Source organism: Phyllobates terribilis, unplaced genomic scaffold (assembly GCF_046119375.1).
Source record: "Phyllobates terribilis strain yellow unplaced genomic scaffold, ASM4611937v1 Scaffold_25__1_contigs__length_18738178, whole genome shotgun sequence".
NCBI classification, from domain to species: domain Eukaryota; kingdom Metazoa; phylum Chordata; class Amphibia; order Anura; family Dendrobatidae; genus Phyllobates; species Phyllobates terribilis.
Window position 1 is genome coordinate 9,091,452 of NW_027362785.1, and position 17,155 is coordinate 9,108,606.

General features: G+C 52.8%; 1 protein-coding gene across 2 annotated transcripts in view; it reads right to left on the reverse strand.

Annotated features, from left to right (window-relative positions):
* The window catches only part of LOC141176357 (ATP-binding cassette sub-family A member 9-like), a 177,788-nt gene that overhangs the window by 157,593 nt on the left and 3,040 nt on the right, over positions 1-17,155 (reverse strand). Inside the window, exons 2-3 of one of the 2 annotated variants that reach the window (XM_073660303.1) lie at positions 13,568-13,626; positions 7,106-7,214 (exon numbers count right to left, since the gene is read on the reverse strand). Coding sequence is in view for 1 of the 2 variants with exons in the window: in XM_073660302.1 (XP_073516403.1) it covers positions 7,106-7,214; positions 13,568-13,665 (207 nt within the window). In the remaining variant the exon portion in view is untranslated. Of the gene's footprint in view, positions 1-7,105; positions 7,215-13,567; positions 13,748-17,155 lie in introns of those variants that run through there. The other variant, XM_073660302.1, reaches the window with a different exon arrangement.

Here is a 17,155-nt window from a genome sequence, read left to right on the forward strand (position 1 = left end):
AATACACACAGAGGGATCTATTATATAGAGTCATTACACACAGAGGGATCTACTACTGTATATGGAGTCATTACACAGAGCGATCTATTATATAGAGTCATTACACACAGAGGGATCTATTATATAGAGTCAATACACACAGAGGGATCTATTATATAGAGTCATTACACACAGAGGGATCTATTATATAGAGTCATTACACACAGAGGGATCTATTATATAGAGTCATTACACACAGAGTGATCTATTATATAGAGTCATTACACACAGAGGGATCTATTATATAGAGTCATTACACACAGAGGGATCTAATATATAGAGTCATTATATACAGAGGGATCTATTATATAGAGTCATTACACACAAAGGGATCTAATATATAGAGTCATTATACGCAGAGGGATCTATTATATAGAGTCATTACACGCAGAGGGATCTATTATATAGAGTCATTACACACAGAGGGATCTATTATATAGAGTCATTACACACAGAGGGATCTATTATATAGAGTCATTACACACAGAGAGATCTATTATATAGAGTCATTATACACAGAGGGATCTATTATATGGAGTCATTACATGCAGAGGGATCTATTATATAGAGTCATTACACGCAGAGTGATCTATTATATAGAGTCATTACACACAGAGTGATCTATTATATAGAGTCATTACACACAGAGGGATCTATTATATAGAGTCATTACACACAGAGGGATCTATTATATAGAGTCATTACACACAGAGGGATCTATTATATAGAGTCATTGCACACAGTGATCTATTATATAGAGCCATTACACACAGAGGAATCTATTATGTAGAGTCATTACACACAGAGGGATCTATTATATAGAGTCATTACACAGAGGGATCTATTATATAGATTCATTACACACAGAGGGATCTATTATATAGAGTCATTACACACAGAGGGATCTATTATATAGAGTCATTACACACAGAGGGATCTATTATATAGAGTCATTACACACAGTGGGATCTATTATATAGAGTCATTACACACAGAGGGATCTATTATATAGAGTCATTACACACAGAGGGATCTATTATATAGAGTCATTACACACAGATGGATCTATTATATAGAGTCATTACACACAGAGGGATCTATTATATAGAGTCATTACACACAGAGGGATCTATTATATGGAGTCATTACACAGAGCGACCTATTATATAGAGTCATTCCACACAGAGGGATCTATTATATAGAGTCAATACACACAGAGGGATCTATTATATAGAGTCATTACACACAGAGTGATCTACTACTGTATATGGAGTCATTACACAGAGCGATCTATTATATAGAGTCATTACACACTGAGGGATCTATTATATAGAGTCAATACACACAGAGGGATCTATTATATAGAGTCATTACACAGAGGGATCTATTATATAGAGTCATTACACACAGAGGGATCTATTATATAGAGTCATTACATGCAGATGGATCTATTATATAGAGTCATTACACACAGAGTGATCTATTATATAGAGTCATTACACACAGAGGGATCTATTATATAGAGTCATTACACACAGAGGGATCTAATATATAGAGTCATTACACACAGAGGGATCTATTATATAGAGTCATTACACAGAGGGATCTATTATATAGACTCATTACACACAGAGGGATCTATTATATAGAGTCATTACACAGAGGGATCTATTATATAGACTCATTACACACAGAGGGATCTATTATATAGAGTCATTACACACAGAGGGATCTATTATATAGAGTCATTACACACAGAGGGATCTATTATATAGAGTCATTACACACAGTGGGATCTATTATATAGAGTCATTACACACAGAGGGATCTATTATATAGAGTCATTACACACAGAGGGATCTATTATATAGAGTCATTACACACAGAGGGATCTATTATATAGAGTCATTACACACAGAGGGATCTATTATATAGAGTCATTACACACAGAGGGATCTATTATATGGAGTCATTACACAGAGCGACCTATTATATAGAGTCATTACACACAGAGGGATCTATTATATAGAGTCATTACACACAGAGGGATCTATTACATAGAGTCATTACACACAGAGGAATCTATTATATAGAGTCATTACACACAGAGGGATCTATTATATAGAGTCATTACACACAGAGGAATCTATTATATAGAGTCATTACACACAGAGGGATCTATTATATAGAGTCATTACACACAGAGGAATCTATTATATAGAGTCATTACACACAGAGGGATCTATTATATAGAGTCATTACACACAGAGGAATCTATTATATAGAGTCATTACACACAGAGGGATGTATTATATAGAGTCAATACACACAGAGGGATCTATTATATAGAGTCATTACACACAGGGGGATCTATTATATAGAGTCATTACACACAGAGGGATCTACTACTGTATATGGAGTCATTACACAGAGCGATCTATTATATAGAGTCATTACACACAGAGTAATCTATTATATAGAGTCATTACACACAGAGGGATCTATTATATAGAGTCATTACACACAGAGGGATCTATTATATAGAGTCATTACACACAGAGGGATCTATTATATAGAGTCATTACACACAGAGGGATCCATTATATAGAGTCATTACACACAGAGCGATCTATTATATAGAGTCATTACACACAGAGGGATCTATTATATAGAGTCATTACACGCAGAGTGATCTATTATATAGAGTCATTACACACAGAGGGATCTATTCTATAGAGTCATTACACACAGAGGGATCTATTATATAGAGTCATTACACACAGAGGGATCTATTATATAGAGTCATTACACACAGAGGGATCTATTATATAGTCATTGCACACAGTGATCTATTATATAGAGCCATTACACACAGAGGGATCTATTATGTAGAGTCATTACACACAGAGGGATCTATTATATAGAGTCATTACACAGAGGGATCTATTATATAGAGTCATTACACACAGAGGGATCTATTATATAGAGTCATTACACACAGAGGAATCTATTATACAGAGTCATTACACACAGAGGGATCTATTATATAGAGTCATTACACACAGAGGGATCTATTATATAGAGTCATTACACACAGAGGGATCTATTATACAGAGTCATTACACGCAGAGGGATCTATTATATAGAGTCATTACACACAGAGGGATCTATTGTATAGAGTCATTACACACAGAGGGATCTATTATATAGAGTCATTACACACAGAGGGATCTATTATATAGAGTCATTACACACAGAGGGATCTATTATATAGAGTCATTACACACAGAGGGATCTATTATACAGAGTCATTACACACAGAGGGATCTATTATATAGAGTCATTACACACAGAGGGATCTATTATACAGAGTCATTACACGCAGAGGTGTCGGTGCTGTAGCTGAACATGTATGTTGTCGGTAAAAAACTGATAAATAGGCTATTTTGTGGAAAGGAGTGGTTATATGAGAGGGAATAATCACCCTAGTAGTCTATATCTCAATCCGCATGTTAGTGGACCCCAAATGGACAAAAGAGGGATTTTATTCAAAAATATCAATTTTATTAGAAATTGTAAAAATTACATAACAATTCACAATATAAGAGAAGGGAAGAGAAAGAGATGGTAGGTAAACTATAGGGGCAGGTTGAAAAGATAGAACCTGCCAGGAGACTAACATCCCTACATCAGCCTGGGAGGTAAGCCAGGTGCGCGTGCTAGCTGCTATATAAAGGATAATGGAAGGATCAAGTCAGTCTATGTCCACACTAGTAATAACAATAAAGTATAAGAAATAATATTAATATGTGGACATATTGCAGCATACATCAGATCACATAGCAATAATATACAGGTAATAGCATTCAACAAATAGCATTAGATAGCTAACATGAAAAAATGGACACCAGTGATGCATAAGTGTTAATGAATCAATAGCGCTATTGAAATAATATTGCTATCTAGTCAAGAGCCGCGGCTCTATGAAGCCTCAATTACCTTGTGCCATGTAAAAAAAGATAAAGCAGCATTTCCTGGGGAGCTGGGGGGGATGTGGAGCAGCCTCGACGCGTGTTTCGCCCTGGGAGTGGCTTCGTCAGGATCTTTTCAACCTGCCCCTATAGTTTACCTACCATCTCTTTCTCTTCCCTTCTCTTATATTGTGAATTGTTATGTAATTTTTACAATTTCTAATAAAATTGATATTTTTGAATAAAATCCCTCTTTTGTCCATTTGTGGTCCACTAACATGCGGATTGGGATATAGACTACTAGGGTGATTATTCCCTCTCATATAACCACTCCTTTCCACAAAATAGCCTATTTATCAGTTTTTCTAGTTTTCTAGGGATCACTGACCATATATATATATTCTTTATGGCCAGCTTGTAGGTTTTCATGTATGTTGTCGGTGCTGTAGCTGAACATGCATGTTGTCGGTGCTGTAGCCGATCCCGCACGGTGTTGGTGCTGTAGCTGAACATGCATGTTGTCGGTGCTGTAGCCGATCCCGCACGGTGTTGGTGCTGTAGCTGAACATGCATGTTGTCGGTGCTGTAGCCGATCCCGCACGGTGTCTGTGCAGTAGCTGAACATGCATGTTGTCGGTGCTGTAGCCGATCCCGCACGGTGTTGGTGCTGTAGCTGAACATGCATGTTGTCGGTGCTGTAGCCGATCCCGCACGGTGTTGGTGCTGTAGCTGAACATGCATGTTGTCGGTGCTGTAGCCGATCCCGCACGGTGTTGGTGCTGTAGCTGAACATGCATGTTGTCGGTGCTGTAGCCGATCCCGCACGGTGTTGGTGCTGTAGCTGAACATGCATGTTGTCGGTGCTGTAGCCGAGCCCGCACGGTGTCGGTGCTGTAGCCGAGCCCGCACGGTGTTGGTGCTGTAGCTGAACATGCATGTTGTCGGTGCTGTAGCCGATCCCGCACGGTGTTGGTGCTGTAGCTGAACATGCATGTTGTCGGTGCTGTAGCCGATCCCGCACGGTGTCTGTGCAGTAGCTGAACATGCATGTTGTCGGTGCTGTAGCCGATCCCGCACGGTGTCTGTGCAGTAGCTGAACATGCATGTTGTCGGTGCTGTAGCCGATCCCGCACGGTGTTGGTGCTGTAGCTGAACATGCATGTTGTCGGTGCTGTAGCCGATCCCGCACGGTGTCTGTGCAGTAGCTGAACATGCATGTTGTCGGTGCTGTAGCCGATCCCGCACGGTGTTGGTGCTGTAGCTGAACATGCATGTTGTCGGTGCTGTAGCCGATCCCGCACGGTGTCTGTGCAGTAGCTGAACATGCATGTTGTCGGTGCTGTAGCCGATCCCGCACGGTGTCTGTGCAGTAGCTGAACATGCATGTTGTCGGTGCTGTAGCCGATCCCGCACGGTGTTGGTGCTGTAGCTGAACATGCATGTTGTCGGTGCTGTACATTGTTGCTGCGATAGTCAAGCTTGCATGGTGTCAGAGCAGAAAACGTTCAGGCGCCTCAGACCGGAGAGAGGAACATCTGTGCCTGCTCGATCTTTGCACTGATAATCTAACTAAGGCAGTGAAAGATGGTAATTGAGTGGCAGAATGGTCTGGTCACACGGCTCTGGCCCCCGCCTGTCTAATGCGGAGCCCCTCTCCTCTACACTGCGCAGGTCTCCGCTCTGGTCCCATTCACACTAGACTAGCACCACCGCACTGCGAGATGCAGCAACTGACGGGCGTTGTCTAATCCCAGTGCGGAGGAGACATCAGACCGGGGTGGACGCCGAGGACCAGACCTGATCAATGAGAGGACATGTGAGGAGCATCTTTTTTACCCCATCAGAATCCAGCAAGTTGCCAGTGGACATCAGTTTTTTGCTGGATTATGTTAAAAGGGAATCGCCCCCAAAATTAGAATTTTGATTCCACAAATTTTGGGAAATTGTAAATCAATTTGATTAGCTTAACAAGATTCAATCATCAAAGTCTGATGTGGAATAATGTTCAGAGAGAAGCGATTATTGGTGTGGGAAAGACTAAGTGCAACACGAAGGGAAGAGGAGAAGGAAGCCCAAATGCTAGGGAAAGGGGGAGTGGAGACCCCTAGGAAGATCTAATATCACCCTGCCTACCCTACCGTCCACACCCTAAGCCCTGGATGTCCCTAGAACTTGGCTCTAGATAGGGAGGGGGGGGGTGAGCACTGGTCAGGCCCCACTGCAAACTAAAGACAACAAGTTAGACAAACAAAGGGGGTAAACTTAGCTTGAGCAGATATCAGAGGAGTAAAGCCAACTATCCTCCAAGGGCACCAGTGAAGAAGCCAGCCAACAGCTAGTGCTCCAAGCCTGCACAGAGGTACATAGAAGCACCTGGAGCAATCTGAGGGTTTTAACTGCTCCAAGCCTGTACAGAGGTACATAAAAGCACCTGGAGCAAACTGAGGGTTTTTAACATCCATGCAAGGGTGTGTAAAATAGCAGCAGGAGGGAGGTCGCCGCTGGGTCTTAAAGGAAGAAGGATTAAGAAGGTGTCTGCAATGCCAAGCGCAGTGACTTTCTAAAGCCAGATCCAGAGCAACTGTCCATTACACATGACACACCCATGACAATTGACCCCGGTAAGTGTCGTACAGGAGGGGTTGACGACGTAACACTCTCCTTTTCTGGTCCATCCGTGTGCTGGATCGTCAGGTACTGTGCATGTGTCCTGGTATAATATGGGACGTGCACGATGCCTGCCGATCATCACGAGGTATATGGGCAGTGAGGAGGTGATGGTCCCCGGACGTCCCCTTTGATCCTGCAGCGCTGGAGCTACGTGCTCATCATTGTCCAGATCTCTGCTTGCTTCCAGTGAATGAAAACATTTCTTTTCCATGTAGAGTTGAGTCAGTCCCGGCCGTTTAGCTCACACAGCAATGTCAGGCCTGGACACATTATAGAGAATCCGTCAACATCTGATCTTAACGGGTGTTTCTATTCACTGACATCAAGCAGGATTGGGCACTGTCTGTCATTATATAAAGAGCAGCCACTATTTTGTATGTAAATGTGATGGAGTCGGCCCCAGGAGGAAAAGCGTAGATACCGACCTGGAGTTGGTCCCTGGAGGATGACAAAGGCCGGGGGTGCAGGTGGCGGCCGCTGATCACTGAGGACGACAATGCTCTGCGGTATGGGTGTGGACGCTGCTGCTGTGGCCTGTGGAGATGAGTGTGATTAGCCTGGCGTCTCATATTCCCCCTCCTCTATTTATATACATGGCTCTGCCCACTGCTCAGCCCAATCACTGAACACAGCCACATTCACCAGGCAGCCACAAAACAACTACTCCAAAGATGGTGGAGAGCCAACCTTTACTACCATCGCTCCAGCACCCCTCCCTGTCTCTGTCCTGTCCCCCCCTGTCTCTGTCCTGTCCTCTCCTGCCTCTGTCCTGCACCCCTCCCTGTCTCTGTCCTGTCCTCTCCTGCCTCTGTCCAGCACCCCTCCCTGTCTCTGTCCTGTCCTCTCCTGCCTCTGTCCTGTCCCCCCTGCCTCTGTCCTGTCCTCTCCTGCCTCTGTCCTGCACCCCTCCCTGTCTCTGTCCTGTCCTCTCCTGCCTCTGTCCAGCACCCCTCCCTGTCTCTGTCCTGTCCTCTCCTGCCTCTGTCCTGTCCCCCCTGCCTCTGTCCTGTCCTCTCCTGCCTCTGTCCTGCACCCCTCCCTGTCTCTGTCCTGTCCCCCCTGCCTCTGTCCTGTCCCCCCTGCTTCTGTCCAGCACCCCTCCCTGTCTCTGTCCTGTCCTCTCCTGCCTCTGTCCAGCACCCCTCCCTGTCTCTGTCCTGTCCTCTCCTGCCTCTGTCCAGCACCCCTCCCTGTCTCTGTCCTGTCCTCTCCTGCCTCTGTCCTGTACCCTCCCTGTCTCTGTCCTGTCCCCTCCTGCCTCTGTCCAGTACCCCTCCCTGTCTCTGTCCTGTCCTCTCCTGCCTCTGTCCTGTCCCCTCCCTGTCTCTGTCCTCTCCTGCCTCTGTCCAGCACCCCTCCCTGTCTCTGTCCTGTCCCCCCTGCCTCTGTCCAGCACCCCTCCCTGTCTCTGTCCTGTCCCTCCCTGCCTCTGTCCAGCACCCCTCCCTGTCTCTGTCCTGTCCCCCCCTGCCTCTGTCCAGCACCCCTCCCTGTCTCTGTCCTGTCCCCTCCTGCCTCTGCCCAGCACCCCTCCCTGTCTCTGTCCTGTCCCCTCCTGCCTCTGCCCAGCACCCCTCCCTGTCTCTGTCCTGTCCCCCCCTGCCTCTGTCCTGTCCCCTCCCTGTCTCTGTCCTGTCCTCTCCTGCCTCTGTCCAGCACACCTCCCTGTCTCTGTCCTGTCCCCCCCTGCCTCTGTCCAGCACCCCTCCCTGTCTCTGTCCTGTCCCCCCTGCCTCTGTCCAGCACCCCTCCCTGTCTCTGTCCTGTCCCTCCCTGCCTCTGTCCAGCACCCCTCCCTGTCTCTGTCCTGTCCCCCCCTGCCTCTGTCCAGCACCCCTCCCTGTCTCTGTCCTGTCCCCCCCTGCCTCTGTCCTGTCCCCCCTGCCTCTGTCCAGCACCCCTCCCTGTCTCTGTCCTGTCCTCTCCTGCCTCTGTCCTGTCCCCTCCCTGTCTCTGTCCTGTCCCCCCTGCCTCTGTCCTGCACCTCTCCTGCCTCTGTCCAGCACCCCTCCCTGTCTCTGTCCTGTCCCCCCCTGCCTCTGTCCTGTCCCCTCCCTGTCTCTGTCCTGTCCTCTCCTGCCTCTGTCCAGCACCCCTCCCTGTCTCTGTCCTGTCCCCCCCTGCCTCTGTCCAGCACCCCTCCCTGTCTCTGTCCTGTCCCCCCCTGCCTCTGTCCTGTCCCCCCTGCCTCTGTCCAGCACCCCTCCCTGTCTCTGTCCTGTCCCCCCCTGCCTCTGTCCTGTCCCCTCCCTGTCTCTGTCCTGTCCTCTCCTGCCTCTGTCCAGCACCCCTCCCTGTCTCAGTCCTGTCCCCCCCTGCCTCTGTCCAGCACCCCTCCCTGTCTCTGTCCTGTCCCCCCCTGCCTCTGTCCTGTCCCCCCTGCCTCTGTCCAGCACCCCTCCCTGTCTCTGTCCTGTCCCCCCTGCCTCTGTCCTGCACCTCTCCTGCCTCTGTCCAGCACCCCTCCCTGTCTCTGTCCTGTCCCCCCCTGCCTCTGTCCAGCACCCCTCCCTGTCTCTGTCCTGTCCCCTCCTGCCTCTGCCCAGCACCCCTCCCTGTCTCTGTCCTGTCCCCCCCTGCCTCTGTCCTGTCCCCTCCCTGTCTCTGTCCTGTCCTCTCCTGCCTCTGTCCAGCACACCTCCCTGTCTCTGTCCTGTCCCCTCCCTGCCTCTGTCCAGCACCCCTCCCTGTCTCTGTCCTGTCCCCCCTGCCTCTGTCCAGCACCCCTCCCTGTCTCTGTCCTGTCCCTCCCTGCCTCTGTCCAGCACCCCTCCCTGTCTCTGTCCTGTCCCCCCCTGCCTCTGTCCAGCACCCCTCCCTGTCTCTGTCCTGTCCCCTCCTGCCTCTGCCCAGCACCCCTCCCTGTCTCTGTCCTGTCCCCTCCTGCCTCTGCCCAGCACCCCTCCCTGTCTCTGTCCTGGCCCCCCCTGCCTCTGTCCTGTCCCCTCCCTGTCTCTGTCCTGTCCTCTCCTGCCTCTGTCCAGCACACCTCCCTGTCTCTGTCCTGTCCCCCCCTGCCTCTGTCCAGCACCCCTCCCTGTCTCTGTCCTGTCCCCCCTGCCTCTGTCCAGCACCCCTCCCTGTCTCTGTCCTGTCCCTCCCTGCCTCTGTCCAGCACCCCTCCCTGTCTCTGTCCTGTCCCCCCCTGCCTCTGTCCAGCACCCCTCCCTGTCTCTGTCCTGTCCCCCCCTGCCTCTGTCCTGTCCCCCCTGCCTCTGTCCAGCACTCCTCCCTGTCTCTGTCCTGTCCTCTCCTGCCTCTGTCCTGTCCCCTCCCTGTCTCTGTCCTGTCCCCCCTGCCTCTGTCCTGCACCTCTCCTGCCTCTGTCCAGCACCCCTCCCTGTCTCTGTCCTGTCCCCCCCTGCCTCTGTCCTGTCCCCTCCCTGTCTCTGTCCTGTCCTCTCCTGCCTCTGTCCAGCACCCCTCCCTGTCTCAGTCCTGTCCCCCCTGCCTCTGTCCAGCACCCCTCCCTGTCTCTGTCCTGTCCCCCCCTGCCTCTGTCCTGTCCCCCCTGCCTCTGTCCAGCACCCCTCCCTGTCTCTGTCCTGTCCCCCCTGCCTCTGTCCTGCACCTCTCCTGCCTCTGTCCAGCACCCCTCCCTGTCTCTGTCCTGTCCCCCCCTGCCTCTGTCCAGCACCCCTCCCTGTCTCTGTCCTGTCCCCTCCTGCCTCTGCCCAGCACCCCTCCCTGTCTCTGTCCTGTCCCCCCCTGCCTCTGTCCTGTCCCCTCCCTGTCTCTGTCCTGTCCTCTCCTGCCTCTGTCCAGCACACCTCCCTGTCTCTGTCCTGTCCCCTCCCTGCCTCTGTCCAGCACCCCTCCCTGTCTCTGTCCTGTCCTCTCCTGCCTCTGTCCAGCACCCCTCCCTGTCTCTGTCCAGCACCCCTCCTGCCTCTGTCCTGTCCCCTCCCTGTCTCTGTCCTGTCCTCTCCTGCCTCTGTCCAGCACCCCTCCCTGTCTCTGTCCTGTCCTCTCCTGCCTCTGTCTAGCACCCCTCCCTGTCTGTCCTGTCCCCCCTGCTTCTGTCCAGCACCCCTCCCTGTCTCTGTCCTGTCCTCTCCTGCCTCTGTCCAGCACCCCTCCCTGTCTCTGTCCTGTCCTCTCCTGCCTCTGTCCAGCACCCCTCCCTGTCTCTGTCCTGTCCTCTCCTGCCTCTGTCCTGTCCCCTCCCTGTCTCTGTCCTTTCCCCTTCCTGCCTCTGTCCAGTACCCCTCCCTGTCTCTGTCCTGTCCTCTCCTGCCTCTGTCCAGCACCCCTCCCTGTCTCTGTCCTGTTCCCTCCTGTCTCTGTCCTGTACCCTCCCTATCTCTGTCCTGTCCTCTCCTGCCTCTGTCCAGCACCCCTCCCTGTCTCTGTCCTGTCCTCTCCTGCCTCTGTCTAGCACCCCTCCCTGTCTGTCCTGTCCCCCCTGCTTCTGTCCAGCACCCCTCCCTGTCTCTGTCCTGTCCTCTCCTGCCTCTGTCCAGCACCCCTCCCTGTCTCTGTCCTGTCCTCTCCTGCCTCTGTCCAGCACCCCTCCCTGTCTCTGTCCTGTCCTCTCCTGCCTCTGTCCTGTCCCCTCCCTGTCTCTGTCCTGTCCCCTCCTGCCTCTGTCCAGTACCCCTCCCTGTCTCTGTCCTGTCCTCTCCTGCCTCTGTCCTGTCCCCTCCCTGTCTCTGTCCTCTCCTGCCTCTGTCCAGTACCCCTCCCTGTCTCTGTCCTGTCCCCTCCTGACTCTGTCCTTCACCCCTCCCTGTCTCTGTCCTGTCCCCTCCTGACTCTGTCCAGCACCCCTCCCTGTCTCTGTCCTGTCCTCTCCTGCCTCTGTCCAGCACCCCTCCCTGTCTCTGTCCTGTCCTCTCCTGCCTCTGTCCAGCACCCCTCCCTGTCTCTGTCCTGTCCTCTCCTGCCTCTGTCCAGCACCCCTCCCTGTCTCTGTCCTGTCCTCTCCTGCCTCTGTCCTGTCCTCTCCCTGTCTCTGTCCTGTCCTCTCCTGCCTCTGTCCTGTCCCCTCCCTGTCTCTGTCCTGTCTTCTCCTGACTCTGTCCAGCACCCCTCCCTGTCTCTGTCCTGTCCTCTCCTGCCTCTGTCCAGCACCCGTCCCTGTCTCTGTCCTGTCCTCTCCTGCCTCTGTCCAGCACCCCTCCCTGTCTCTGTCCTGTCCTCTCCTGCCTCTGTCCAGCACCCCTCCCTGTCTCTGTCCTGTCTCTGTCCTGTCCCCTCCCTGTCTCTGTTCTGTCCTCTCCTGCCTCTGTCCAGCACCCCTCCCTGTCTCTGTCCTGTCCTCTCCTGCCTGTCCTTCACCCCTCCCTGTCTCTGTCCTGTCCCCTCCTGCCTCTGTCCAGCACCCCTCCCTGTCTCTGTCCTGTCCTCTCCTGCCTCTGTCCTGCACCCCTCCCCGCCTCTGTCCTGTCCTCTCCTGCCTCTGTCCTGCACCCCTCCCTGCCTCTGTCCTGTCCTCTCCTGCCTCTGTCCAGCACCCCTCCCTGTCTCTGTCCTGTCCTCTCCTGCCTCTGTCCTGTCCCCTCCCTGTCTCTGTCCTGTCCTCTCCTGCCTCTGTCCTGTCCCCTCCCTGCCTCTGTCCTGTCCTCTCCTGCCTCTGTCCAGCACCCCTCCCTGTCTCTGTCCTGTCCTCTCCTGCCTCTGTCCTGTCCCCTCCCTGTCTCTGTCCTGTCCTCTCCTGCCTCTGTCCAGCACCCCTCCCTGTCTCTGTCCTGTCTCTGTCCTGTCCCCTCCCTGTCTCTGTCCTGTCCTCTCCTGCCTCTGTCCAGCACCCCTCCCTGTCTCTGTCCTGTCCTCTCCTGCCTCTGTCCTTCACCCCTCCCTGTCTCTGTCCTGTCCCCTCCTGCCTCTGTCCAGCACCCCTCCCTGTCTCTGTCCTGTCCTCTCCTGCCTCTGTCCTGCACCCCTCCCTGCCTCTGTCCTGTCCTCTCCTGCCTCTGTCCAGCACCCCTCCCTGTCTCTGTCCTGTCCTCTCCTGCCTCTGTCCTGTCCCCTCCCTGTCTCTGTCCTGTCCTCTCCTGCCTCTGTCCTTCACCCCTCCCTGTCTCTGTCCTGTCCCCTCCTGCCTCTGTCCAGCACCCCTCCCTGTCTCTGTCCTGTCCTCTCCTGCCTCTGTCCTGCACCCCTCCCCGCCTCTGTCCTGTCCTCTCCTGCCTCTGTCCTGCACCCCTCCCTGCCTCTGTCCTGTCCTCTCCTGCCTCTGTCCAGCACCCCTCCCTGTCTCTGTCCTGTCCTCTCCTGCCTCTGTCCTGTCCCCTCCCTGTCTCTGTCCTGTCCTCTGCTGCCTCTGTCCTGTCCCCTCCCTGCCTCTGTCCTGTCCTCTCCTGCCTCTGTCCAGCACCCCTCCCTGTCTCTGTCCTGTCCTCTCCTGCCTCTGTCCTGTCCCCTCCCTGTCTCTGTCCTGTCCTCTCCTGCCTCTGTCCAGCACCCCTCCCTGTCTCTGTCCTGTCTCTGTCCTGTCCCCTCCCTGTCTCTGTCCTGTCCTCTCCTGCCTCTGTCCAGCACCCCTCCCTGTCTCTGTCCTGTCCTCTCCTGCCTCTGTCCTTCACCCCTCCCTGTCTCTGTCCTGTCCCCTCCTGCCTCTGTCCAGCACCCCTCCCTGTCTCTGTCCTGTCCTCTCCTGCCTCTGTCCTGCACCCCTCCCTGTCTCTGTCCTGTCCTCTCCTGCCTCTGTCCTGTCCCCTCCCTGTCTCTGTCCTGTCCTCTCCTGCCTCTGTCCTGTCCCCTCCCTGTCTCTGTCCTGTCCCCTCCCTGTCTCTGTGTAAGCAGGTTAGTTGAATGCAACTACACAGACAATGAGGCGACATTGGTACTTAACCAACACTATTTATTTAACTAACACAAAAAGGAACATTCATTTATAAGAATATATATATATATATATATATATTGTAGGGTTTTGTACTCACTGAGCTGCGTTAGAGGTAGGCACAGGAAACGGTTTCTTTAAAAGCGTCCACAGCCTTGTCTGGCACAGAGTAACAAAAACAGAAAATAAACAGTCCATACAATATGGCGGGTTCGCCCACTCACGGTCAGTGTCCTTTAGCACAAACACTCTGGAGGTCTCCACACCTCCAGCCACAAACACTGAATGAGACACTCGGTCTCCATTTTATTTACAGGCCCTGGGGTGGGGCTATGTGAGCAGCCAATCCAAAACCGACCCTGATACGCCCGATTAACCCTCTCAGCACTACATGTGCTGGAGAATACTTCCCGGGTTTACATCACCGAAGCTACTAACCTCGGTGACACATGTCTCCCCTCAAGGACCTGTCCGGCGGCCATCTTACAATATATATACACAAGTAAGCACTATATGGCGGGTTACAGTAACAGGGTCAATACAGTATATTATGACACAGCAATGTGACTAAATACATTATCTATGGAACGTTCTATTACACTGTTCTTGTTATCTAGCAGTTAAACGACTGTTAATGACTTTATGTCTCAAATTCAAGGCGTCACTCAGTACTAAGCCCGTCCCCATCATAGTCTCTATAAACACCTCTGATCGTTACACTGGCCGTAGCGGGGGTCACCGGTATTTCTCGGTAGGCCGCAAGTCCTAGATATGCCAGTCACTGGGTATACAGTGTTTGTCACACTAGCCGTCTCTGTTCCGTGAAGCACGGCCCCAGCCCGCACCCTGTGCCTTACGACTACTCTGGAAGTAATGGCCCACAGGAACGGTCCTCTGCTACAGCCGGATCGTCTCCTGTACCTGGTTTGGATCTGGTCAGACTTCTACTGGCGCGTAGTGCAGATCATCTACTGGTGCAGAGTGCGGATCTTCTACTGGTTTTGGGTGTGGATCTTCTACTAGTGACTGGTGCAGATCTTCTATTAATGAGGGTGCGGATCTTCTACTAGCGCGGGGTGCAGATCTTCTACTGGCACAGAATATGAATCTGCTACTGGCGCGGAGTATGAATCTGCTTCTGGCGCGGATCTTCTACTGGTGCGGGGGTGAGGATCTTTTACTGGCGCGGGGTGCGGATCTTTTACTGGTGCTGGGTGCGGATCTTCTACTGGCACAGGGTGCGGATCTTCTGCTGGCACGGGGTGCAGATCTTCTACTGGCACGGGGTATGAATCTGCTACTGGCGCGGGGTATGGATCTTCTACTAGTGCGGATCTTCTACTGGTGCGGGGTGCGGATCTTTTACTGGTGCTGGGTGCGGATTTTCTGCTGGTGCGGGGTGCGGATCTTCTACTGGCACAGGGTGTGGATATTCTGCTGGCACGGGGTATGAATCTGCTAATGGCGTGGGATGTGGATTGTAGCGTCGACGTCCCTGCCTCCTGCTAGGCAGGGACGCTGTTCCCCTCACCTCTCCACTCCGTGCCCGGCGTCCTCCTCCCGCTCTGCTGGCAGCGCGCGCTCCTTCCCGGCCACTGTGCTTAGGGCACGCGCGCGCTCCCCCTCTCTTAAAGGGGCCGCACGCGCCGTCCTAAGGAGTCCCCGGCCAATGGCCGGAGGACCTCACCATATATAAGGCACCTCCTCCAAAATGGAGGTGCCCGAGCAATGTTGTTGCAAAGCCTTCACTCTGCTTCAGCCCTCAGGTCCCGTTACCAGTTACCTGCCAGTCACCTGCCAGATTCCTGCTTGATACCTGTCTGATATCCGTTTACCTGCTAGCAAGCCTGCGGTCCGACGGTCTGCCTTCCGACACCTGTCAGTCTGTCTATGGACCAGCCTGCCCGCTCACCTGGGAGCGCTCATCTGCTACCTGCCTGCTAGCCTACCTGGAGGCTCCGCTGTCACTTACCGTGACCACCTGCCTATCCAGAGACTCTTGCCTGCTCACATGGGAGCGCTCACCTGCTACCTGTCTGCTAGCCTACCTGGAGGCTCTGCCGTCACTTGCCGTGACCACCTGCCTGTCCAAAGACTCTCGCCCGCTCACCTGGGAGCACTCACCAACCACCTGCCTGCTGTCCTTCTACCCAGAGACTGTCCCTGTCACTTGCCGTGAGTACCCGTCCTTCTACTCAGAGACTGTCCCTGTCACTTGCCGTGACTACCTGCCCTTCTACCCAGAGACTGTCCCTGTCACTTGCCGTGACTACCTGCCCTTCTACCCAGAGACTGTCCCTGTCACTTGCCGTGACTATCTGCCCGTCTTCCCCGGGAGCCACCCGCTTCCTTACAAGGACCGCCCCCTTGTATAGTTGCTCAGAGGTTCCGTCTCCCAGACCCGTTACAGTTTGCTCGGGCCATGGAACCCGGTGGCACCCAAGCTCCCTCGCTCTCGGACCTATGTCATGAACTGTCCCGTCAGAGGTCCCAACAGGACTCCATCCTGAGTCATCTGCGGAATGTCAACTCTCGCCTGGACACTCTGACTGCTCCACCAGCAACCACCGCTAGTGTCATGACTCGCAGCCCGGCAGCGCCGCTGCCCACCAATACCATGGCATCCTGCCCCGGACCCCGGCTTTCTGCACCTCCTCGCTTCGGAGGCGACCCCGCTCAAGCTCGGGGCTTCATAAACCAGTGCACCCTGCATTTTGAACTCCTGTCCCACCAGTTTATCTCCGACCGGGCCAAAGTAGCCTTCATCATGTCCCATCTCACGGGGGAGGCACTGGCTTGGCTAAATCCTCTATGGGAGAGAGGAGACCCCCTGGTGTCCAACCTGCCAGCCTTTCTCACGGCTTTCCGGAAAGTCTTCGACGAACCCGGACGGAAGACCTCATCCCCATCATCTCTGCTACGTCTCCATCAAGTAAATCTCACCGTGGGCCAATATGCCATACGGTTCCGTACCCTTGCTTCGGAGCTGGCCTGGGATAACGACGCCCTGGTGTCTGTCTTTTGGGAGGGTCTGTCCGGCCGTATTAAAGATGAACTCGCCGGTCGGGACATACCTACCACTCTCGACGACTTAATAACTCTTGCCACCCGGATTGACATCCGGTTCCAGGAACGCGCCAAAGAGGTCACCCGTGAGAGGAGGTTTCCACGTCTAGCCCCTACCTTTCAGAAACCTGTCCCTTCTCCTGCTACTCCCCAGGCGCACTCACCCGAGCCTATGCAGGTCGACCAGACCAAGATGGTCAAAACCCGTCAAGAGTTACGCCGTGCCGAGGGGAGCTGCTTCTACTGTGGCAGTAAGGAGCACCGGATCCGTTCCTGCCCGGAGAGGTCGGGAAACGCCTGTGTCTAGGTTCGCTCAGAGAGGTCGTACTAGACAAGAGTAAACCCTCTCCATCTCTGTTGCTGTCGGTCTCTATCATCTGCGGGGAGAACCGTTATTTTGAACTAGCCCAACTTGACTCTGGAGCTGCCGGAAATCTCATTTCTCAGTCTCTGGTAGAGAAATACCGCATTCCCACCAAACCTCTAGCTGTACCCTTATCTGTCGCTGCCGTGGATGGGGGCCTCTTACCACATCCCATCCAACTTTTCACCGAATCCATTACTCTGCAGGTGGGAATGCTGCATTCTGAGAGTATCTCCTTTCATGTTCTGCCTGGACTCT